This window comes from Eubalaena glacialis, chromosome X (assembly GCF_028564815.1).
Source record: "Eubalaena glacialis isolate mEubGla1 chromosome X, mEubGla1.1.hap2.+ XY, whole genome shotgun sequence".
In the NCBI taxonomy this organism is placed as follows: Eukaryota; Metazoa; Chordata; class Mammalia; order Artiodactyla; family Balaenidae; genus Eubalaena; species Eubalaena glacialis.
In genome coordinates, this window is record NC_083736.1 from 119,867,252 (window position 1) to 119,893,639 (window position 26,388).

Sequence of the window (26,388 nt, forward strand, 5' to 3'; positions counted from 1 at the left end):
CTGCGTCCCCGCCCTCGACCAGATCAGGGAGTCAAGAAGGACTTCCAACACCCGCCAAGTTTCAACTCAAGACTTCTGCGAGGCCGCGTGTGCCCGAGCCCTCGCACGCCTGCCTGCAACGTGGCCGCGTCCGGGACGCCCTCGGACCCCGAGGGTCACCCGAACTCTTCCCTTCTCTCTCCAGGCCGAGCCGTGCTCCAGGCCCCTCTGTCCGCGGGTTCTCCTCTCCGTGGGCCGGGAGAGCCTCCCTCCTCTCGGGCTCCAACCACCCCAGCCGAGCCCCTTCCCTGCGCGGAGCCTTAGCTCTCCTGACACCGCCCGGCTGCGGGGCGGGGGCAGGGCCAGCGGCGGAACCGCCCCCAACCGCCTCCCCGGCCCGGCGAGCAGGCGGGTGGCTGGGGCGCCTCCACCTCCTCTTCCTAAAGCGGCGAGGAGCAGACGAGCGGCATCACTCGAGCCCAGGTCCCGGCCACCGCCACACACGGCGCCCAGCGTTCAGTAGGAGGAGCAGCAGCTGAGGCGGCTGCCACAGCGGCGGGCGGGCGCCAGAAAGGTAGACTGAGTCTCGGGGAGCCGCGCCGCGGACCGCCCACCTCCCGGCCCCGGGCCGCGCGCGCAACCCGCCCCGTAACCCCACTCATATGTGTCCTTCCAGGCCCCGGTCGAAAAGCCTGGGAGGGCCGCCGACCTACCCCCGGAGGAGGAGCCAGTCGGAGCCCAAGGCGCCACCGCCGCCGAAGCCGCGCGGAGCAGCTTTCGCCTTCATGGCCCACTCACCGGTGGCGGTCCAAGTGCCCGGGATGCAGGTGAGGACGCCCGGGCCTCCTCCGCCGTCCACGTGACTGCCCGGGAGCCCGGGGCGCGCTCCGCGCTGGGCACCGGCGACGAGAGGCGGCCCAGGGCTCCCCCGAAGCCGGGCCGGGCGCTCCGGCCAGGTGACCCGGGAAGAGGGTTCTCAGTGTTTCCCGGCGTGTAAGCTAGGTGGTGCACTGCGCCGGCCGGGCGCGGAGGGACTGGGGGCGCGGCGAGGTGGGGATGCTGGGGGGCGAGGGGGGGGTGCACAAAATAGCCCGGAGCGAGACACCTGCGCCGGCTGAGCGTGGTGCGGTTGGGGGTTGGAGGTGGGAGCACTTAACTTGGGAGAGATGGAGGTGTCTCGGAATTCGTGGGGTAAAACGCAAGTGGTGCTCCCCCCTCACACACACACACACACACACACACACACACACACACGACACAAGTTGGGGCGGAGCAAGGCAACGGGGTGTCGGTGGTGGCGGCTTTGAATTGGGCTCTTCCTGTGTGCGTAGAGCAAAGAGCGAGGTGACTTCTTTTCCCCTTTTGGTGCTGCTGCTTCAGGGCCAAGTTGTATCTCGCTCCCCCAACCTGGTCCAGCCCATAGGGTGGCGTGAGAAATGCAGGGTCCTAGGTTAGAGTAGCGGAGGTGATGACTCCCCCGCCCCGCCCCCTGCCTTTCCCACAGGAGGTCTGTTGCAACGCGGTTAAAGGAAGCTTTTTGTCCTGAACAAGGGACTACTTGCCTGGGACCCAACTTTTTGCTCGACATCTTCCCAGCTCTCTCCCATTATATTTTCATTTTATTGAAGAAGAAATAAGCTATGTCCACACACTTTTTATGCTTTTATGTTTTTAAATCGGTGCATTTCAAGCTACCTACTAAATGTTATCCAAGTTTACTAACTTTTAAGCGTTCACATTTTATTTTTTTTTCCTTTGCTAGACAGCCTAAACAACCTATTTATGAATAGGTCAGAGACTAGAAACACTTAAGCCTCATTACCTTCTAAAAATATGAAAGCAAACTTTTTCTACGTTCAGAAAAAATGTTTAGAGTAGTAAACAGCTTATGTTTCTAGTAGAAATCAAAGTGCTATGGATTGGAGCCTCAGTTCACTAATTAATTAATGGAATTCATTTTTTTAAAAAAGCAGTTGGTCACATTTGATGCATGGTCACACAAAAAAAGGGATTTTTAAAATACTTTCCCCCAAAAGGACCGTTTGTGTCGGACATATATCTAACCTAGGACGCCTGTGTGTCCTAAGCACCAGGCCTTTTAGCTAAATATAGGGCAAGTCTGGGTTGAGTCCCAGGAAGTCGCTGTGTAGTTAATAAAAAAGAAAGGAAGAAAAAGGGAAATGAGAAATATTAGGGCCTTTTTATAGGTTGATCCATTCAAGCTTTACAAAATGCCTCAAACTTCCTTCTTCTCACGCCACCCCCCTCCTTCCCTCCCTCTTTCCCCCAGCCACTGCCCCTCACCCCATTCATTCAGTTCTGCCTTTGATTATATCAAGAGAATTAGTAATTTGCATTACTAACTACAGTTTTGCTCTGTCTGATGTGGAAGAAAGTGCGAAAATTTTCCCACCGTGCTCTCCTTTCCATTCTGTGAAGAGTAGAACGTTACGGATGTGTAGTTTGTCTCTGAGGGTCTCGGTACTTCTCTCTCCATTGTGTGCACGCGCTGCCTGCGTGCGTGCGTCAGCAGATAGAGTGCCTCCCGTTCATCAAGTTTGTGATTCTGGGGAACTCTGTGCGCTGAGGAGAAAATGGTTTCTGGTCTTTATTTCATTTGTCTTGACTTTATTTGATTTATATGGTTTCTGGTCCTTATTTGATTTGTCTTTATTTGATTTATATGGTGTAGGAACTGCTTGCTGTTCAGTATTTATTATGGCTCCCTGCTTTGTTTCATTATCTGAGTTCCCTATCTCTTGAATTTTAAAATCTTAATTAAGGTGGTTGAGAATGTGAATCACATCTTCTGAATGATAAATTCTGCTTTTCACTTTATGTCTGCCCAAAGTTGTGATTACTTTGTCTACCCTGATTTGGGGAGGGCAATCATCTCAATATTAGGAAAGAGGAGAGGAATATTTATTTGTCATTTTCCTCGTCTGAATGAAATGGTAAATTCTTAACTTCTTATTTCCATTTTCTTTGTATATGTGGTTCTTACGCATTTGGTGTAACACAAAAGTTTTCCACTTTTAAAATTGTGGAGTATCCTAAAAATAAATTTGATGGCATGCAGTGTGACTCTTGAGCCTAGACTACTTTGACTATTCTTTTGTTTAAAAATATTGCAGATGAGATGCAGAAATAGATCACGAGCTTGTAGAATTCTCCTCGAGTTTTGTGAAAGAGGGGCAACTTTTAGACCTTTAGAGTAGTAAGAAAACGTGAGTTAGCCATGTGTTCTTGAAATTCATGTATAGTATTTCCACAAATCTGGGTGAAGTGGTCGACCGGCCTATAACTTTTTAACAGTTTATTTTAGGGAATTATGAAGATTGATGGAAAAAATGATTTTTCCAGAAATAAAAACAAATTTACTTTATCCACAGTGTTTTTCTCCCCCTGAGGAGAGACGTGAAGTCGAGCTACCTGTTCTATCACTTAAGACTTCCAGCATTCCTGACTTTCAAACAAAGAAATTTCTGTTGCCACTAGTTTAAAATAGAAAAGAAACTTGGAGTGACGAAAGAAAACCCAGGATTTGGTCCAGTTAAAACCCTTCCTTGTGAATTAGTTATTCAAACTCATATTGTTAATATTTAATATTGTGGTAATGAACTTTTTTTGCCATATTACACCAAATGTGGAGGGTATGAATTTTTTGGGTACTTAATTTGTGCTTACTTCTCTAGTATATAACTAAAGGAATTTTCCATACCAGGAGCTAAACTCTTGCAACATATTTAAAGCACAACTTAAAAAAAATAAGCCAATAAACCTGTTTCTTTCCACTCAAATATTTACTCTTTAATGATTTAAAACATGTTTTTTCTTTGAAGTTCTCGGTTGTAAATCATACTTAAGTTTAAGATATTTCCCCTTAGAACCTGCATTAATGTTTATGAAGACAAGTGTTCTAAATTGGGTGTTAAATCTTTCATAAAGTGTGGGTGGGAGAATAAAGTTAAATGTTGAATTAGAGTACTAAGTATTATTATGTTATGCTTTGTGTTATGCCTTTTGTGAAAGAATTTTTTAAACTTCCTGCTAAAGAATTTAAACATTAGTCTTCATGTATCTTTAAATATGATCAGGGTGGTACAGTTTGTAAATGGTTGTTATTTGAGATGTGAGATGGAAATGAAGTTTAAGGATTAATGAACACTTTATTGGAGACTTTTATCTAAGAGTTGGAAAACATTGCCTTGCATTGGTGAACCTAGTTACGGGGTTCTGGGAAGGATACAGAAGTATACTACATGATCTCTGCCCTTAAAGATCTTAAAATGTTGTTGGGGAGATTAATCTAGCGCATGAAATATCAAATAATGCAAAATCTGTGATACTTACTCTATAATAGAAGTTGCTGACTGGAAGAGTTGAAGGCTTGCCCCCAAAGGATTTTTAGGATCCATATTGGGGAGGGCATTTCCAAGCAGGGAAATACCCTGAGCAAGTGTGTGCGTGCACACAATCTTTGAGCGTGGGATAAAATCACTTGGACTATGATGAAGAATTCCACTAGAGAAATAATAGGGGGTAAGATTGGAAAACTTGACTGGGTCCAGATTATGGTGGTTCTTGAATGCTAGGGAAGGGTTTTGGCCTTCAGACTAGCCATTAAACATTTCTAAGTAAGGGAGGCTCAACAAAGTTGTATATAGGAAGAGAAATCTTAAGATTGGTTGAATGGATGAACTGGAGGATTGAGAGACTTGAGGCAGTTTGATCTACTGAGACTACTTCAACAAGGTATTCATATCTGTACAGGTGCAATGGACCTTGCATTGACTGATTGCCTTCCCTATGCCTAGTACTGTGAGGTAGAAAATATAATTACCAGACTTGTAATTAGCTAGTTACAGGAGGAAGAATCGAAGCCTTTGTGATGTTGCATATGGGCAACTGGGACAATTATGGTACATCCAAAAGAAATCGGAAAGTCAGGGAGAAGAGCCAGATCCAGTAGAACATTAATGATTTCTGTTCTAGGCTTGTGAAGTTCGAGGTAACAGTGGGATGACAAAATAAAAATGTAGAGCTGTATGTCTATTATCTTGATTGTGGTGATGGTTTCAAAGGTGTATACATATGTCCAAACCCATCAAATCGTATACATTAAATATGTACAATTTTTTTGTATCTCAACATGCCTCAGTAAAGCTGTTTTTAAAAATGTCCAGCGAATACTTGAAGATATAGATCTGGAGCTCTGGTCATTCACCAGACATTTACTGAGCATTTACTATATGCCAGTTTCTTTACTTGAAACTGAAGGGTGGGAGCCACCAAGGAGGGAAAGGTCATAATGCCAGAGAGCGTGTGGAAGTGAGGGCCCTCGTGAGGCAGGAAGCACAGGTGGAGGGTTGGCTTGTAAGAAAAGGAAGGGTGACTTAAGATGCATGGGGGGATGAGAAAATGTGTCAGGATTGGGAAGGAGTTAACTGGGGTGGGGGGGACTTCTTTATTTAACTCTCATCATGAAACCTAAATTGGAGAAAGAATTCAGTTTGGTGTCAGAATCTAGTATGTAGGCTTCTTACCTTCCTTCCACCTTCTGAAAGGACTGATCAGCTTTGCAATTTGAGGTGGAAAGAGGTAGAGAGCAATGCTTGCACTAATAGATAAAGCCAAACCATTGTCCTCATTGGTGGGAAGCATATTCAGAGATGTTGAATATGCTAATGATAGTGGCAGAAGACCAGCTGAAACAGAATAATCAAAGACAACTGTGAGCTGGGAGAGTTGGAGGTAGTTGCAGGGTATGGGGTAAGCAGGCTGGGGGCTGAACGGAGAGTAAACAGGAATTGGGCATGGTAGGACATGTGCCTTGAACACTAATGAGGGTCTAAAAATGGCACATGAGGACAAATGTCCATCATGTACCTCCCTTGCTTGAGTTACAGAAAATGAGAGAATATAATTTAGCTGGTACCTAGGAACCATTGAACATTGTGATACTGTGTATTTTTATTCTGCCTTTCATTTATTCAGTGACCTTGAGCAAATCATCTACAAAATGGGGAATAATAAAAGCTGCATTTCCTTTGCCTCAATGAGATGCTATCAGGATGAATTAACTATCATCTGTGGAGTATATTTTGAACTCCTTCATCAAAGGTGTTATGATGTATGTGGGCAGTTCATCCTACAAAACAGTGCTAGGCTAATCACATGAAAACACTGTCATTATCCCCTCTCACTCCTGCTTGACAACCCATGTTTTTCTATTGAAATCCAGTCTCGCCACCCCCCCCCCAAAGCACCCACACACATACTACCACCACCAGACCCAAAGTCTTCTGCTCAGCTTTCCAGACTTTCTGTTATCTGGCTCCTCTCTACATATCTGTACTTAGTTATTTCTACTCCCCAACAAGAAATCCCTTTTGTTCTACCATGCCAGTTGCAATTCAGCAATCACTGACTGGCCAAATCCTACCTGATTTTCAAGGTCGCCATCTTGCTTTCCCCATGAACTTTCTCTGAATGTTCCAGGCTACAGAAATCACTCCCATTTCCAAGCACCTGTTATATCTCTTGTCAGTAGCAGACAGTCCAGTCCTTGATTTATATACTGCCTTAGATTTTCCCTAATTATATATGTTATACTTGTCTCCCAAACTAGGTTGTAAATTACTTGAAGGCAGGGACCATGTATCTTACTTTTCTTTATACCGTTAGGTATGAATTATATGTAAAAGTGTAGGCTAGTGAGTGCAGTACATATAGACTAGACTTTTCTGACTTTTTTCCATTCTGTTTCTGTAAATATGTTGTGTAATGCTTGAATTCTTCTAGCTCATGAAGGCTAATTTATGTGTGTACAGTGTAGACATTTTATACTTACTAAAATGATTTTAATGTATTACATGTGATAGGTCTAACGAAATATACTTGTAACTAATCAGCTGTCCACACACTGAAGCTCTCATTCTCATCTTGCAAGACCTTTGAGAGAAAAAGGAGCCCTCATTGCTTTCCTAGTAACTAGGGCTGATTTCAGACAAATTTATGGCTTTGGGAGAAATAACCTCTTGTTCCTTCCCTTTGTTCCCCCCTCCCAAAAAAATACAAACAAATAAATAAAAGAAACTTCTTTACTTCTCTGTCCCAGCTGTTACATTAGAAAGAATCTGATACATTTCACTGATATTAAGGTGTTTTTGATTAGTGACTCACTGTGTGACCTCTCCCATGGATGTTCACATGTTACAGGAAGTAATGCCTTTTAAAAAGAAATATAATAGTAGAATTTCAAACTGCTTGGTGATAATTTTTGAATGAATTGTATCTTCTGAAAGAGTCGTGGTTTTACTCATTTGTTGCTAGAAAGCAGAGTTAGGAGAACAAAAACTAACACTATTATTAGGTGTGATGCAACAAACTCCTTTTCATTTCTTGTAGTTAAGACCCAAAGAATTTCTACCACAGGTACATATACAACAATGTCTCTGGAGGAATGCCATGAGGTAACTCATTTTTAAAAGAACAAAAATCAATAAAATATGCACAGCTAAAATTTTCACTCCATCTTATGTACATTTCTCATTTGGTCATCTGCCACTTTAGACTAAGGTGTTATATGGTAGGGACCACAGAAAGCAAACATTTAAATAAGATATTAACTAATTCCTCTCAACAATCCTATGAAATAGGAAGAGTTCTCCAATAGGAAAATGACTTCAAATTTATATTTAAAAACAGAAGAGCACATTGCTGGCCAACTCTACCCATCATCCTCTTTGTTGTCCCTCCCCCAAATCCCATATATTTCAAGCAGATCTTCTGAAATGCACATTCAGAGAAACCAGGAAACCTAGTGCAGAGCAGATCCCATCCTTCTCCTCTATTCCTGCTTGTCTCTCCCCATTACCTCTCACCAGCATTTACCTTACTGGGGATAGAGCTATACTCCCCCTCAGTCTTTTCTGGACTTGTTCCAGCATACTTCTGACAACAGCCCGCTGGCCTTTCTTTTCCTTCGTTTATCATACGATCATGGATTAGAATGATCCGTGTCCTAAAATATTGGATTAGCCATTGGTACGACAGCTTTGGATATTCTAGCAAAATATGAAAAAAATTGTGGTTCATACTTCCTGGGGACTAGAGTAAACAAAACTATAGACAGCTTAGGTGTAAGAGTTAAAAATATTCTAATTATCTTTTTTAAAATGTCCACTCTCCTCCTTTTTGATCAAGTAACTTCAAGAATGTGCTGCTGAGGAAATCCAAGGCATTGTGTTTTTATCTTTTTCTCATGAAAAATGTTTACAGAAAAAAACTTCTCAACCTTTCTTTAAGATCCTTGTAACAGAGAGCGTGTGTTCTTAGTGGTATTTTTCCCCCTCCCCCTTTCACCTGTTTTATAAAAAAGTGAGGAAAAGAAATCTGTAAAACCCTATCAATTTAAAATGTAAAGGACTGAAAAAAGTAGGGTTCAAATCAACTATCATTGAATTTTTCAATTTGTTTATTACAGAACAATAGAGTGTCTAGCTGAAGAATAACAGTTGCTTTTAATTATAGAAATAGCTTCCCAGTATCAACTTAATGAAGTTTTTACTGGATTTGAAATCCATACCATACTAGGTATGTTAGGGAATTTCTAAGCACACTAGTGAATTACTCTACCAGATTTCAGTAGTGCCTGGTAACACAATCCTAGGAGTGAATTTTTGGCAGGTGGAGTAAAGACTTCAAGGACATTTAGACGCATCCAGATTTTTCTTTGAAAATGCATTTTTGAGTTGCTCTGTTAGTGCCTTTTTATCCCCCTCCCCCGGCTTTCCATTAAGCCATTGGCTTTGGGACATATCACTTTACAGTATGTTATATTAAGCTAGGATTTAACTGCTTGCTGCAGTATAGTATAAATAACATAGCAGTGGGTGATGGGGAAGGGATGGGCAACATAGATAATCAAGTGGGGCATAAGTTGTTATTAATGCAAGAAAATTTGGGGCAGCTGAGCCAGTAGAAACCATAAAGTCATAATTTCTTCCCAGAGCTAGGTTCATCATTATTGTTGCCCCCTAGAGCTGGGAAAGTTTCTGGCCTCCCTGGTCTCAATTTCCTGCTGCCTGCCTTAACTTTAAGTAGAAGCATAAAAGAAACCAATCAGCAAAGCATGCACACATGCTACTAAGTATAGGGATAGAAAATAGAACTTTGACCTCTTGTGGTTAAGGAGACTACAGTCAGTGTGTCTGGCAGCCTCAGGGAAAGAAGCATATTTCAAATGTATGCTTTTTAAGTGCTACCGACCCCATGGGAAGAACAGTTAGCAAGCTCATTAATTAGGGTCCTGTTTGCTTCTCTAGTTTTATTTCAAATCCTTTGAACTTTGCTCTGAGCCTTCCTATGTGCCTGTCAGTTAATGGTAATATATTAGACTCTCCCAAGTTGGACGCTGGTGATCCAGGTTTAATGTCTTTACACGCTTAGTCTTCATGAAACAACTAGGTGTGATTTAAGCTAGAAAATTATTAGCAGCAAAGTTTGGAAGACCCACATTGTGTAAGACATAGTGCTTGATACCTATCTTTGAGATACAAAAAGTATAAAGGAGTCCCTGACCTCAAGAAGTTTATACTGAAACTGAAGAGATTAGACATCTACACATGTAGGCATCTAACAGTGCAGAGCAATAGTAATGAATCCCAAATGTGATAGAAACTGATATAGTAGCATTCCAAGGAAGATCAGACTAAGGAAGGGAATTATCATTTATAGAATGCCTTTATGCTAGGCACTTGTGCTTTTGCCACTGCACTACCTTGCTTCTAGGCAGGGCATCCCTGAACAGACCCTTAAAGGAGAGTGGGAGACAGGCAGGAGAAAAGGCATAAAGGGACACACACAAGGTTCCTTCCATAACAGAGGTGTGAGGTCGGTGCTTGTTGTCATGAACTACGTTAGGACCAAATTATGAAAGGCCTTGAATGCCAGACTGAGACAGTTATTTTTAACTCAGTCTACAGCAAGTTGTTGTTTTTTGTTGTTGTTGTTGTTTTTTAATCAAGAAAGTGAACTGATGAAAGCAATGGTTCGTTGTCTGTTTTTGGAAGGTTACATTAGGCTTCCAACCTAACAGGCTGGGTTGGAGAGGGAAAGGCTAGATATAATAAGTGGATGTTGTAATAGCCCAGGCTTTAGCTGTTAAGGGTGTGATCTAGGGCAGTGATGGTCAAGCTTGAGCATGTATCAGAACCACCTGGAGGGTTTGTTAAAACACAGATTGCCAGGCCCCATCTCCAGAGTTTCTTTTTTTCTTTTCCTTTTTTTTTTTTAACATCTTTATTGTAGTATAATTGCTTCACAATGTTGTGTCAGTTTCTGGTGTATAACAAAGTGAATCAGTTATACGTATACATATATCCCCATATCTCCCCCCTGTTGCGTCTCCCTCCCACCCGCCCTATCCCACCTCTCTAGTTGGTCACAAAGCACCCAGCTGATCTCCCTGTGCTGTGCAGCTGCTTCCCACTAGCTATCTATTTTACATTTGGTAGTGTATGTATGTCCATGCCACTCTCTCACTTCGTCCCATCTAACCCTTCCCCCTCCCTGTGTCCTCAAGTCCATTCTCTACGTCTGCGTCTTTATTCCTGTCCTGCCTCTAGGTTCATCAGAACCTTTGGTTTTTTTTTTAGATTTCATGTATATGTGCTAGCATACGGTATTTGTTTTTCTCTTTCTGACTTACTTCACTCTGTATGACAGACTCTAGGTGCATCCACCTCACTACAAATAACTCAGTTTTGTTTCTTTTTATGGCTGAGTAATATTCCATTGTATATATGTGTCACATCTTTATCCATTCATCTGTCAATGGACATTTAGGTTGCCTCCAGAGTTTCTGATTCAAGTAGGTCTGCAGTGTCCGTGAATTTGCATTTCTAATGAGCTCCCAGCTGCTCCGCTGGTCTGGGGACCACTCTGAGCACCACGTAAGGAAGACTTGACAGACCTTGGTGACTAATTGGATATGGGAAGGGCAAAAACGTGATGGGAGAGTAAAGACTCAAAGATATTGCCAAGTTTGGGAGAAAATGGGTTTATTTTTAAAAGTTGAATTTGAAGCACTGGCCACACAACCAAGCAGAAGCAATTAGTAACAGGTTTGTTCAGGAGTGAAGATGGAGATGGGAGGTCCTACATGGAGAGAGATAGTAGATGAAATTGTGAGAAATCAAAATAACATGATTTTCAGTCATCCTTCCAAGAAGCTGAACTCAGTTTTGTATTAAGTTTTGTAGCTTCCAAAATCTCGCTGTCACCCACCACTTCTGTGTTCCTTGATCCAGGTAGGTTTGACAGCTCAGTAAATGCTCTTCAAATGCAAACAATTTTATTAAGAACATGAAATCTATTTATGCTTATACTTGTGAAAATGCAATTTGGCTAAAGTGACATAAAATGCCAGTTTCCTAAATGCCAGTAAGTGGCACCATTTACCTCAAAGATAGACATTTTAAAGACTTTTTCCAATTTTGATACATCTCATCAATTTTGTTGTACAGAATCCCTTTCCCTCACTCTGTATTGACCACCCCCCCCAAAAAAAACCCAGATGTAATAACTCTGAGCTGCTATTATGTCAAAAATACCCATTCAAAGTTATCATATTCCAAAGCCACCTTGTGTTTACATATGGAAATTCTTGGAGGGGAGAGGAAGTTACTTCTGAATCATTAAGGAAATATCAAACCACTTCCTAAATGGCCTTTCTGACTCCAGCTTCTGCTCTCTAGAATATTCTCTATACCTGTCAGATTAATATATTACCATTTGCCAACAGGTACCATGTAGGAAAGCTCAGAGCTCAGTTTCAACAAAGGATTAGAACTGAAAATAAGAGAAGCAAATGGGCCTACTTAATGAGTTTGCCAACACCAAACAATGTGAGCAAACTTGATTCCCCACTTCATTCACCAGCCTTGGACCTAAGTCACTTTTCAATTTCTAAAATGAACACACAGGTAACAAAACCGAAATTATCCTTCAGAATCGAAGATGTGCCACCAGTGAGGATGTTGAAAAACATGTGTAGAAATGTACCTCTAAACACATTTTAGGTGATGTTTAATTACCATTAAAATAAGGTCCTTGAGTGCCTAGGGGACTTTCTCCCCCTTTAGGGAATACAATTTGTTTGGGTGTAAAATTCTGATATGTTTACCTTATACCTCTCACTTCTTTGGGGGTAGCTATCTCTTTTCCAGGATACTTAATTACTTTTGTGACCCATTTTTCATGATTTTGGACGGTAAATTAAGTTTTCATTGGGGAAAATTGATGGAGGCTGTGTGTATATGCACATGAAATGTATATTGTACAGGAAGTATATTTTGTGTTCAAAAACACTTTTGATCTATTCGAGAAAATGAGGCTCAACATTGGCCAGTAGAGTTTTTAGTCAGCTGTACCAAATTTAGACATAACTATTTTAAAAAGTAGAAAAGTGCATTGTCAAAATAAAAATGGGTAAAAGATAGGATGGTCACTAAGTTCAAGAAGCAGAAAATGATGATTTGGTAATGTCATTTAAGAAGGTCTGCATATAAAAGGAATTCAGTAAAATTGATGTAAAAATTATGTACTCAATAAAAATTATGGTATCCATGGATTTGCTAAATATTTTTATTATATAGTAAATATATAGAGTTCTTTACCACCTTTAAAAAGATTTATAAAAATCTTTAAATATGTATTTATAAAAGGTAAATACATATGCATATATGTACCTATGACTAAATACATAACAGTGTTATCAGGATTTTACACGTTGCGGTTTTATCATCACTAGTTCCTTTTTCTGTCTTTAATATTTAAACTGTTACTATTCTTAAAGAAATTGGACTCACAGCAGTCTATTCCATACAGGAAACAGATCATGGAAAACAACTTTTAATGAAATTCAGTACCAGTGTTAAGCTGTTTTAGTGAATTAGAATTGGATTGAATTTACGTAGGATTGTATTTATCAAGATTCCCAATTCTCTGCTTAATTTCTCCCATAGAATAGTCTTACAGAGAATCATTGCATCAAAGGAACTGCTTTTGATAGATATAAATCTGTTTACCTATTAGTAAAATCAGAGGCATGTGAGTAGTATACAAATGACTTCTGATTAACAGAAACTTGTGATCATTGTCTAAGCTCTTATTTTGAAGCTAAAATTGTTATAGGTACTTTACACTAGATTCTAAGGTGATAGGGAATGGAGGGGGTTAGGGCATTGGATTCTGTTTTAGTGGCAAACAAAATCTCATACAGGAGAGCTGCTTTTTTTTTTTTAACTATTTATCTCTTCATGAAAAATGGTGACTGTCACTGAAAGATCTTTTTTTTTACTCTGTCACAGGCTTCCCAAAGGGCACATAAAATGAAAATGTGGGATTTGACTAGTTAAATAGTGAATCAGGTTTTAGCATAGGTGACACCTCCATCGTCGTCTTTTCGGACTGTGATTTCTGGTAATAGCAAGTGAAAAAAACTATTACCGCTGTTGCTATGGCTCTTCTATCTGCTGAGGTTCAGGCATCGTTTTGGAGGCTGCAGTGTAAACCGTGCTTTGGGAAGGTAGAATTTCATAATACCAGAGGATTCCTGCTGCCTCATGAGCAGACAGAAAATGTAGGTGAGGGAAAAGGTGTTGGACGCTGGAAGAAGAGAAAGACAGTATTTCCTAGGAAGGGAAAAAGTATTTTGCTTTAAAGATTGAGAATTCTCTCTATATTTTTTAGAATGGGAAATTTCTCTACTTTCTGCAGAGAGGAGAAAAAGCTAACAGAAAAGGAAATTGGGGAGGTAATAGTAATTCATTTCTTTCTTGTTGCTTATGACTTCTGTGATAAAAGTTACATTTACGTAATCGACTTGTTATGGCAAGAAAATGTAAAGAGTCTTTTGTGGTTGGGAGAAAGCTTGTGAAAGATCAGGGGGAAGAGCTGACATCATAGGGATGGTGATTTCAGCTGCTTTTCTGTTTAAGATGTGCAATTTTGGTGGCGTGTGTACTGCACCAATAAATTGTTTCTAGACACTTGGAGTCATTTTGGGTGGCCTTTTTTTCCCCTCTGTAGGCAAAATGAATACTTTTCATTAACAAGGAAAAGTGCCAGATTATCACTGGATTATATTTGACTAATTTGGACTGTTATTTGGGGATGGGGAAGGGGAGGCTAAAGAGAAGAAATCTTTCTTCCAAATGACTGGAATTAATATGATTGTTACTTTTCCAGTAGGTTCTGACCTTAAAATTCTCCCTCAGGGAATGATTAAAACAGTTTTTTGGAGCATTTCAAGGCTGTGTAGCATCTCAGATTTACTTTAAAATAAGTTTGCTTAATCACTTTTTAGCACCATTTGATTTATATCTTGGCTGGGAGAAGAGTTCTAGAGAAGTATGTAGTCCAATTACTTTTTTCTAAGAAGACTTATGGATACCAAATACTACATTATTCTATTGTTGGCTTTTAACTTTCCAATAGTTTAAAAGGTATAAATGTCTTCATACTTGGATAAAACCAACAACAACATTGTATTTTGCCCAGGGATTGCAGCCCCCTCCCCACTTTCCAGGATAGAGACAGCTTTCTCCCATTGTCCATCCACGTGCCTGGGTTTTTTGGGAGAGTCAATCTGTATAACCCAAAGCAATTTAATTTGATTACTCTTGTGTGTTATTCTTTAATGACAGTGTGTCGTGCAGTCATAGTGTAAGTATGATCCTGATTGAAAGATAAAGCACAGTTTTAGATGATTTTTTAAAAACCCCTTTAACTCAAAAGATGATCCATATATTGTGAAAGAATATTCTTATTTAATATGGGCAAGTGATTCCAGAGTTTGAGAATTTAATTCTTTTTTCCTAGTAGGACACTAAATTGTCTTCTCCTAATTACTAGAATGAAGAATGTAGTGTATTCTCTTCCTTTATACTGTGAAATAATGCCTGCACACATCTCCTCAAATGTAAAACTGTGAGCTTTGGGGATTCTACTTAGGAGTCTGGACTAGGCTATTATTTATAAAAGATAAGAGATCATGTATTCATTCCAAGCAAATTTTGAATTGGATGTAATTAATTTTCTACTGAGGCAATTCATGTGTAATTACTTTTCTACTATGTGTAATTAATTTTCTACTAAGAGGTAGTAAGGCTATAATGTTTGGCTTATGTTTTGTACAAAAGGAAGTTTCCTTGAAATTTTGGATTTTCCCCTCTCCCTTGTAAATATTTTTGAATGCCTGTATTTTTAAAAAATAATAATGATCACCTTCTTCCAGTAGTGTTTTTGGAGTTTTGTTAATCTAATGCAGCCTTTCTCAATTGCAGTTGTCATTCTGCACCACAAAACAGAGACAATGGTATGAGTTAATGTTTTCTCAATTCTCCCAAGAAGGACACAACTAAAACCATTCTAGATGCACTAGAGAGGAGTTTATTTATTACACACAGTAGATTCCTTAGAGCAGCAGTTGGCAAACTATAGCCAAGGGCCAAATCCTGCCTGCAGTCTGTGTGTAGCCTGAAAGCTAAAAAAAAATTTTTTTTTTTACATTTTAAAGAGTTGTTAAAAAAGAATATGTGACAGAGACCACAGACTGTACCTGGCGCACAAAGCCTTTAAGACATTTACTACGTGGCCCTTTACAGAAAAAGTTTGTCAAACCCTGTCTTAGGGCATGGAACCTCATTGAGAATTGCTGATCTAAAAAAAGGAAGCATTTTGTAGTATTTTCTCTGGGATTAGGTATACAGTAAGATAATAGGAAAGTTTCTCTTTTTGAGGTAACTGACTTGTATATTGGTCCCATTATCGTAATGCTTAATTCAAGGAAAGACTCCAGATCATAGTTAATAGGGAAATACATTTTTATTTGTTTTCTAGACAAAAATTTTAATGGTTGAGTGATATAGAAAGTTCTGTTGGTAACAAAAATGAATGATAAATTATGTGTATGTATATACAAATATATTTTAATATTTTTCTTAGTTTCTATAGCAAGAAAATAAAAGTGATTGAATTTTATAGGACTATGAGGGAGGGCACTGATTGCTTTTATCACTATTTTAAATTAAGGGGCTATATCTATTAGAGAAGGAAAGTGAATAGAGAGTATTAGGTGTCAGATATAATCACATTTGTTTCCTCCTTGTACTGAATAAGTGTCTTCACCCTACAATTAACATCTCAGGTACCTTGTCAGCAGTAAGGAGAATAGTACTTAATCAAAACTGCATTAAAATTATTAGATCACAGCATACGAAGTAATCAGGCTCTACCAAATGCCACTTAACTACTTGATTTAGTAGGGGAGGTGCCATCAGCCATAAAACATATATTGGTCAATCACAAAATTATCAAGGGAGAAAAAGACCAGCAGGCATTATTTGTAATTTGCTGCTGATTTCCTTTATCTCCATATTTAGTTAATCATGAAGTTCTAGCAGTGTTTTTTTCTTGGGAAATGTCAGACATCATCCCTTCTTTTATCATGCCATTCTGGCCTCTGTCACTAAATACACTTGGAAAGTTGTGTTGACAACTTTCCAAGGCAATGTGCAGAAATAATGAAACTACCTGAAACACAGACTTTATTTTTTCACTCATCTGCTAAAAGCTTTCAGTGGCTCCCTACTAACCTGATCAGAAATTCCTAGGATGGATGAGTCAAGTGAGGCTTCTGAGATGGTCAGGAAAGGCATCACTGGATGGCTGAGCTGGCTTTAAGACTGGGTGGGAAGAAGGGAAAGAAAGGAACGGAATGAAATTAGGCAAGACAAGAAGAGACAAATGGACTTCTAAGGTTGTGTTTTTCAAAATCTTCTGTGGGTCCTTTTGGGGAGGGCCATAAAGATTTGTTTGGTGAATGGTACTTTATCTCTGGTTAGGGCTGTAAAATGATAGGGTACCAGTCAGCTCAAGTTGTAGATCACAGATCTTTTTGGGTAGCATACTGTTCAAAGCATTCTAATTACTTTGAATTGCTCATCAAGATTATTTTCGCTATGGCAATTCAAAAACTGATTAAGGAACTTTGCCATTTGTCTGCATCCTGAGGTTACTTGTTTGTCATTGCCCCCCCCACCCCATCCCCAGCTAGAAATCACTCATTATAAAATCAAAACCACCAAGTATTTTATAAAGATCACTTCCAGTTCTAAAATCCTATGGTCCTTTAAAGTTTCTAAACAGATTGTATAGCATATTTTTTGGAGGAAAAAAATCAGATTTTGTACATGTATTCAGATTGGTACTGGATGTTGATTATCCTTATTGGAGAATTACAGTTTCGTTAAGTTGATTGCAAAGTGAACAAGACCATATATTTCAACTACTAAAATATATTACCTTAGCCATGGTTTTATGGAGAACATGTAAACAGCCTTATGTTTATAATGGTATTTCTTAAAGATTAAAAAATTCAACTCATATTAGTAGGTATCTCATAATTTCAGTAGCATTTTCCCCTTTATTTGAAAATTTAATTTTTCTAATATTGTGCTTTGATGACATGAATAGATTTCAGCAATGTCAGCACAGATCAATGGGGATTAAAAACTGATGAATCTGTACCTTTAGGGATAGGGATTAGAACATTCACAAATGTTATTGACAGTGGGGTGTAGGGTAGGATGGAGATGGGTTTGAGAAACTTTAGTTCAGGAAAAGCTGATGAACTCTGAGCAGAGATTAATTCATAATAAAAAGGAGAAGAGTTCTCTAAGCTGAAATTCTTTGGGAAAATGGAAATATGGCAATATTTAGGACTTTTTTTTTTTCAAATGAACTGGTACTCCCTGTGCAAAGGAAAGGGGATACTGATGATAAAATCCTCATCAGTGAGGATGTTGAAATCCAGCCCCTGTTTTGTTAATGTAACAAATTTGTTGATGCGAGCTAATTTCTCATATATGTTGAGTGTATCGTGGTGCGGGGCACAGAACTAACTTATGCTCGCTTGTAGTAGTTCTTCTTAGCTTAGGTTTTCAGGTACAACTGTTACACATACACATCCCACTTTACTTAGTTTCTGAGTGTATTCCTATTTATTAATGCACTGCTCCAATTCTTTTAAAGAAGTAGATAGGGCATAAAAAATAATAAACATTATTCTTTTAGCCATGCACCCATACACACACATAAGCACACATTGTGATGATATTTTTCACTTTGGGGAAATGAAAAGTGGGAAATGGATTGTTGAAAAATTAGAGAGCATTCTTTTAGAGCATTCTATAATCTCCTCTCTGCTCCATTCTTAGGGTTTGCCAAGATTAAAATTGTTTGCTATTGACACATCATGCCATCGGTATCATTTTCTTGGGATCAAAGAATGTTAAAGCCAGCAGGACCCAAGAGATAAATTTCCTTAGTCCTAAGATTCCATTGGGTAACTCCTTGCAAATACTATTTGATTAAATTCGTTCAAAGTATAGATTTGATTAAAGAGGGAAATGTTGGAAGGAAATTATACTGCAACCACTTTCTCATGAAGAATGAAAAGGTAAGTCTATGTAAAATTCCACTTTTTCAGTGTTAATTTTCTAAAAGAACTCATGGTGTTAATAATTTAGTGCTGTGCTTACAAGCTTCAAACCTATTGATTTTAATTGGAGTTCCACATCGAGAAGGAAGATAGACAGTGAGCAAATCAATTTTGTTTTAATCCAATGCATTTTAATAAGTGTGTTGAAGATTCACCATAACATTATCCATGATAGTTTGATATTTGCTATAGGGGGCCTCTGCCTTAGATTCTATCCAAAGGTGTTTATTTCTGAAAGTGCTAGAATGGCATCCTTTAATTTTGCCTCCAGTATGGATAGCATAAAATGAGGCTCTCAGTGTCCATCATGTTAAAGTGCCCTGTGTGGGTTTGATTAAATAATGGCCTGTTTTATCATTTATATATTAGCAGAATCTTTGTCTTCCTCTCATTGTATAGCCTTGTCCTCCTTTCCAAATGAGTATTTTATAGTTAGAGCTTGTTATCAATCCCAAGCCATATTTATATAATATCCTGTCTAGTCAGTAATAATCCCTTTAACTTTAACCTTAATGTTTATGGTTAAACCCGATCCTTGATTGAATTGTGCATTTCTATATGTGTTCAGCCCAACTAAATTAAAAGAAATGTTCGGCAGAGTGATACACAGACTGTGGCCTCTAATCTTTGCATTAGTGTATGACATCATGCGAGACTCTCTAGGACATACAGTAGTCATGTGGCTCTGTTTAATAGTGATTACAGATGTGCTTCCAGAATCAAATTTCCATATGCCACTGAGGTGCATCCTTTTGTGTATGGTTCCTACCAACTCTCCTTTGAGTATAGCTCCATATTATTTCACGAATTGCTGTTTTGCAACCCAAAGAGCTCCCCGGTAGAAAGGAAAAAAAACTCAAAGTTGTCACTTTGGAAAGTTTTTATTATGTCAATCACATGTGAGAATAGGGATTGACTTAGACTCTCATACCTATTTTAACATCCTTCAGTTTATTGAATGTAATCTTCCTTGTACTGAATGTCAGAACTCAAATTGCAAATGGAAGGATAACCTCATGCCAAAGATTTCATCTTAGGAGGGCCCCCAGGTAAGCACCCTAAAAACATTCAAGAGCCACAGTATACGAAGTACTGTACTGGGTGCTGTGAGGGTACCTGGTGCTTAGTGAGATAGAGCCCCAACCTCAATGAGCTTACTCATTAGAAAATAGCAATAGAAAAGTCATGGCAATGAAAGAGAATGCAAAAATAATGAAATGCGTGTTGTAATGGAGGCTCAAGCAAAGGGCTGTGGGAGGGCAGAGGGTGAAACAATTGATTTTGTTTGGGTGATCAGGTTCCCCTGGGGAGTTCGGAAGGTGGTTTTTTGTTTGTTTGTTTTAATTAGAGATGCGGATTTCCAGAGGAGCCATAGGGTGTTGTTGACTGCGAAAATGGCATGGCCTAAAGGCTCAAACATAAGAAAGTAGAATTGTGCCCCAATGGAACATTGCATTTGTTTGTACGTCTAAGCTACTACTTACTGAAGCATTGGGTTTGAGATACGGTAAGATATCCCTGAAATTTTCCCTTTGGGCCTTTAGTTTTGTTGGATGTTCTAGTTCTGTATATGGGCAAATATAACTGCATTAGTTTCTGCATGCCACTTTACTTTCTGAATGAATTTACAATTAAAAGAAGAGGAAGACGAATATAACCTTAGGTCCTGTATGAGCTGAACTCCTGGCTCCCCTTGACTTCCTTGGAGCAGTCACTCACGTATAATGGGGCATGGCCAGTGTGAGGGGCCAGAGGTCAGTCTGGATTGTAGTTCACTCTGCTACTCTTTATCCATCCATCCTTGGCTTCTGAGCCTGCTTCATTATAGTATCAGAGAGTTTGAACTCGAATGCGGCCTACTCTAATTCTGAATTTCTTACTGGAACAATGGGATAGTATATACTTTTCTTTTGAGCCATTGTATACCACTGTAGAGTTGGCCATGTGGCCAATGCCAGTTCATCCCTTACCTTAATGATTGCTTCAAAACTAGAGTTGGCAACTGCTAGTGATAGAAGGAGGTGAACAAAGGGATTTGGCTTCTAATACTTCACTAATTCACAGTGTCAGAACAGTAAGGGACTTAACAGTTCCCTGAGCCCACCTCTCTCCCTCATTATACAGATGGTGAAGCTGACATTTAATCGCTGATTTCTTGTAATTTCCGGGATAAGCAAAATTATGCCAATTTTGCCTGACCTCTCTGCTGTTTACCTCTGTAATACTTATAAGAAACCAGATCTCCTTTTTTCCTTTGGAATGGCTGTGAGGTCAGAGAGAAATGAGCTAAATGATGCAATGGAATCTGCATCCAGCATTTATTGTGATGATAGCCTTGACTTTTGGTTATTGAAAGAAGAACGTGATTGTTTGCAGGATGTTTCCTTCCCTTTACCTATGGATATAATTAAAGGTTTAAGGGAAATTCAGCTCCCAGAGAGTTAGTCAAAAAGACAAAATTAGTTATTTCCTTTAATTTAAGAGGTCTTAGATCCAAAGATGATTTACCTGGCTGAACAAAATAATATGACATTTCTACTCTCAATTAAAATAATAGGAATTTAAAGATCTGGGAAATGGAGCTAATAAAAGTGCTGCCTGTTATGACTTTGTTTCTTGCTTGAGGATTTCTAAGATGGAGGAAGCTATATAATTAAATTTCTTCTCAGTCTTTCTGTAGTTCAGTTTTCTTGAGAAAAATGTGGCATGTGGTAAAGTGACAGTAGAATCAAAGAAATGTTTCATTCTTCTTTACCCGATTGTACATTGGACTGTCTTACAAACTTATATAAAGAATTGCATTCTTCACATCCCAGAATGTGTCCCGCTTACTTCATTGTTCTTTTCCTCTGATCTGAGGTTGGGTAAAAAGAAGAATGCAACTTAGGGGGCAGAGGAAGCTCTTCTCTTATCCTCTCTTGAGTAGGAGGAATTAAGATGAAGGAATATTATCAATTTTTCTTTTGTTCTTAAAGATGAAGTAGACTCAAAATTATTAATCAGGTGAAACTCTTCAAACAGCTATGTCAAAATCTTTTGTAATAATTTCAACAGAGTTATCCTTTACTAAAATATTTGCATTCTAAGTATTTTTGCTAATGAGATGCATTTAAAAACAGGAATAATAGGGCTTCCCTGGTGGCGCAGTGGTTAAGAATCAGCCTGCCAATGCAGGGAACATGGGTTTGAGCCCCGGTCCAGGAAGATCCCACATGCCGCGGAGCAACTAAGCCCGGGCGCCACAACTACTGAGCCTGTGCTCTAGAGCCCACGAGCCACAACGACTGAAGCCCGCATGCCTAGAGCCCATGCTCCGCAACCAGAGAAGCCACTGAAATGAGAAGCCCACGCACCGCAACAAAGAGTAGCCCCCACTCGTCTCAACTAGAGAGAAAGCCTGCGCACAGCAACGAAGACCCAACACAGGCAAAAATAAATAAATTAAAAAAAAAACAAAGAACAGGAAAATAAAGGGAAGATGAAAAAGTACTTAAAAATTTAATTTTATTTTTGCCTTATGAACACATTTTTCTTGTTGCTGTGCACAGTATTGCTGAAAGTTTAAATTGTTGACTTTATGCTTTGCTATTAAGACCAGGGCTGCCTTGTTGCTGCCTCATCCATCTTTAAACTGCCTTTTAAGTGGGTGAGTAAAGACAAGGACTCAACTGTGAGTTTAGAAAATGCTGTCTGAAGACCACAAGGAAGCCCAGGGTTGTTTTAACTATATCTCTGACTACATTTCATTTATGTCATTATGTACATAAAATCGAATAATTTGACTTCTACTTTATGTTGCAAAAGCAAGTTATAATTACCTTTGAGAGATGTGGGTATTCAATAAAAATAGGTTAACTAAGAACATTTTCTTTATACAAGTATTTTGAGCTCTCACAAACATGGAAATACAAACTCAAACGACTGACCACCTCAAGAGATTTGACTTTAAGCTCAATTCTTCTTGTTTAATTTGAAACACATACAGACATACTTAGTTTTGATCTTAGTTCTTATTCTGTTATATGCAAAATGTAGTGAAGCTAAATATTTTACTTCACAAATATAAATCACAGAGGTCTCGTAAGAATTCCATAAAATTTCATCAGATACTTGTAATATGAACCTGAGGTAAGGTAGAGAAATACTCTGCTAACATCACATTCTTCAAAAATTTAGAAAAATTTATGAGGAGTTTGCTTTATCCTTCTCATTATTAAAGTAATCTGACTATTCACATGGTCATTTGAACAATTCTATGCCTATATAAAACCTAGCACAAAAGTATTGTCTTTATTCTTGGATAATTTCATCAATTTGAGGGTCTCTTTTCTGAACAGAACTGAAAACCTTAGTGTTAATGGTTACTGAAGTCTACAATAAATCACTGATAAAGCTGGAATTGGAGCTGTTGGCTTCCGGACATTGGGTCCTATGGGAATCATGGTATGGAATACCGTTGCTACCTTGCCTCCCACACTTTAGAGGCTAGCCCGATCCAGTCTAGTTATTGACATGGAAAAAATGGTCCAAGTATAGTAACCTTGTCAGAAAGTCAAGATTACATACTGTAAGACTCTAATATGAACTGTTTGGTAATTGTGCATATATACAGGGATCAGTCAATTGCATAGTGGTTCAAAAATTATAAGAAATCGTATTCAAAGAATAGGAAAGTCCTATTTTAAGTTTTTTCAAATTCTTCTAAGTTTAAATTTTTTTCAAATTCTTTTTTTTTTCAATTTCTTTAAATGTAGGGATATTAGTATGTAGACATTGGATAGTTGTGTGATCTGTTCATGATGGAAAATAATTTTGGTTTTATAGCAAAAGGGTATAGTTTAGGTTACAAGCTGTAGTGAAAGAACCTTAGACTTAGGAGTCAGTATACTTGGGCTCAAGTTTGAGCTTTGCCACTAGTTAATTGCCTTATATCACTGAACAATTTGTAACCTCTCTAGACTAGAGTTTTTCTCCCTGTAAAAATACATTTTGGATCTATCTAAATTCCTTTTATCCTGCTAAATTCATTCCTTGCTAAATTCCTGTTCATCTCAGAGATTCTATAATTATTTTAATTCCAGGATTTCTGTTTCCCTTTTTAACCTCTCCCTACATCTACCATCATTTTGACATAAATGGCCTTAAATTTCGCAGCTTCTGTTGGTAGTATTAACCTAGGACACAGCAGGAAAACAATAAATGCTTGTTGCTGACGCTGGTGATAAGGAGTTGCATTAAATGACCATTTCCTTCCAGCTCTAAAAGCCTATGACTGTTATGGTTCTATCCAGAGAGAAGTCAATTGTGCTTAGATCATATATAGCACTTTAAAAAGACAGATAGTGTCCTGTGGTATTGAACGCAAGTAGTGCTAAGGGGTAGATGGCTGTTGATTTTTAATCTTTCCCTTTTTTCTTCTGGCAATATCTTGATTAGGAAGCACGCAACAGACTTTTGAGGCAGTGTTCATAGGGTAATTGAAAAATCTTAACATACCATAATAAAACGAATTGAATTTGAGGCTTATGGAACCACTAGAGAAAGACTTATATTTCTATGCATTCTATATTGTTAAATGACATGTAATAGTACAGACGTGGAAGTAATCTAGAAAAATATTTCCTCTTTAACTTAGGAGAACTAATCTGAGCAATTTAAAGAGGTAGCTAACTGGGTATATCTCTAGTTTTTAGTACATTGTTAAGCTAATGTTTTTAGTTGCTCTCTGTGATTGTCAGGGCATCCTGAGTTCATTGCAGATCCCTTCTGGTTGTTACCACTTGAGAGGCTGGAATGAGTAAGAGATATTCCTTTCTAAGCCTTGATAGCATTAGCACATTCTTTGCTCATAATTTCCTGTGTGCCCCTCCTCATTAGTGAGTCACTGATAGGCCTATACACAGATCATTCTTTGTAAAGTGCAAAAAGTATTTTATAGTCAAGAGCACTCATAGTATGGATTTTACTAAGGTTGGGAGGCAAGTGCAAAACCTAGTTTGAGGTCAGCCTTGCTTACTTTGGTTCTCGGTTTTTGAAGGTTCTTTCACCCGAACTCAACCCTTCTTGGTAAAAACCTCTGAGAAATCTATCTGCTTTTTCCTGAATCTATTATGTTTTCACTTTCAGTTCCAGACTAGAGGGCTTACATAGCTACCTCAGATTCAAAGAAACTAGATTCTTTATCTTTGGTTCTTTCCTACCTTTGGCTTTCCAGGTCTTCATACTGCTAGAACCCCAAGACTAATTCTAATTTGGCCTACAATTTTCTTGTTTCTTCTAATCACCTATTCCTAATGTCCCCTGATGGGGTTCAGGACACACTAACCCCAAAATATAGCACTTTGGCATCTTGAATATTTTAAGTTGAAGGAGTTTGAGAAAGACCTCCCCCGCACTGCTGCCTTGAAGCAGGTCAGAAAACCCTCATTTGAGAGGTGCTCTCCCTATACCCAGAGGAAAGGAGCATCCTTATCTCCAAAGACAAGGTGACGCCAAAAAGAATCGGAACAAACAGGCGTTGCTAAGTTTCCCACAGTTTGCTGTATTTAGCTCATACCCTTTGCCCAATCACTCTTTCCGCGACGTTCCACTCTTCATCAAACTTAGCATAAAAACACACAGGTTTAACCATTTCTTTCAGTCTTCATTTCCTTATGGAGGTTCCAGTGTCATGTAAAACTTTTATTAAATTATATTCTTTTCTTCTGTTCATCTGTCTTAGTTTAAGTTTCAAACCTAGGCAGAGACCCTAAGAGGGCTGAGGAAAAATTTTTTTGCCCCTACACCCCCCCCTCCACAGTTTGTACCCATTTTCTAGAAGCTAACTAGACCTAAACTTTTACTCTTTGTCAATATTGACTGTTAACTCAAAATGGTCATCAAATACATCATAACTTATTATATACCCTATTATTACATAGACTGTATTGGGTAAAAATTATTCAAGAATACATACATAAGGAGTATGGGATATGTTGCATGAGTTTGGGTAAATGTTACATTTACAGTCTTATTCGAGGTGTCCTTAGAACAAGTATAGCAGGACTTAATTTTTAAAATATAGGTATGTATATGTAAATACCAAAGTCCTCTTGGTTTTATTTTAATCTCCAAGATGTCCACTTTTAGTGTGCAGAGTTAGAAGAGAGCCACATGCTTGCCTGGGAAAAATAGGGATAATGAGTTCCCTATAATGAAGGATTCAAATTTCAGATCTGTCTGCTCAGTGGTTCCTAAATGCTGATTTTAAGACTGGTGCCAAAATGACTAGATAAAAAATAGTTTGGAGTACTTTTTTAAACAAATACTGATTCATGGGCCCTAGTCTCAGAGATTCTGAATCAGTAGTTTTGGGATGAGGCCTACGTATCTGCATTTTAAAAGATGTACTGGTGATTCTAATGTGTAGCCAGGACTGGAGAGTACTTAGGAACCCTTTAAGAGAGTTCTTCCAGCCCTCTAATTCTGTGATTTAAGTATACAAGAAGCCTTCTTCCATCTGCCCCTGACTTTCCTTTTCTTTTCCTTTTTTAAAATTATAGTTGATTTATAATATTATAATAGTTTCAGGTGTACAACATAGTGATTCAATATTTTTATAGACTATACTTCATTTAAAGTTATTACAAAATAATGGCTATAATTCCCTGAACTATACAATATATCCTTGTTGCTTATACATAGTAGTTTGTACCTCTTAATCCCCTACCCTTATCTTTCCCCTCCCCAGCCCCTCTCACCACTGGTAACCACTAGTTTGTTCTCTATATCTGTGAGTCTATTTCTGTTTTGTTATATATATTTATTTGTTTTATATTTTAGATTTCACATATAAGTGA

The 26,388-nt window shown here is 38.7% G+C and overlaps 1 protein-coding gene across 1 annotated transcript in view; it reads left to right on the forward strand.

Annotated features, from left to right (window-relative positions):
* The first annotated feature begins 419 nt into the window (after positions 1-419).
* STK26 (serine/threonine kinase 26) overlaps positions 420-26,388 on the forward strand; it is a 62,034-nt gene continuing 36,065 nt past the window's right edge. Inside the window, exons 1-2 of the mRNA XM_061177701.1 lie at positions 420-553; positions 656-806. Of these exons, the coding sequence (XP_061033684.1) occupies positions 765-806 (42 nt within the window). The 5' untranslated portion in view covers positions 420-553; positions 656-764. The remainder of the gene's footprint in view (positions 554-655; positions 807-26,388) is intronic.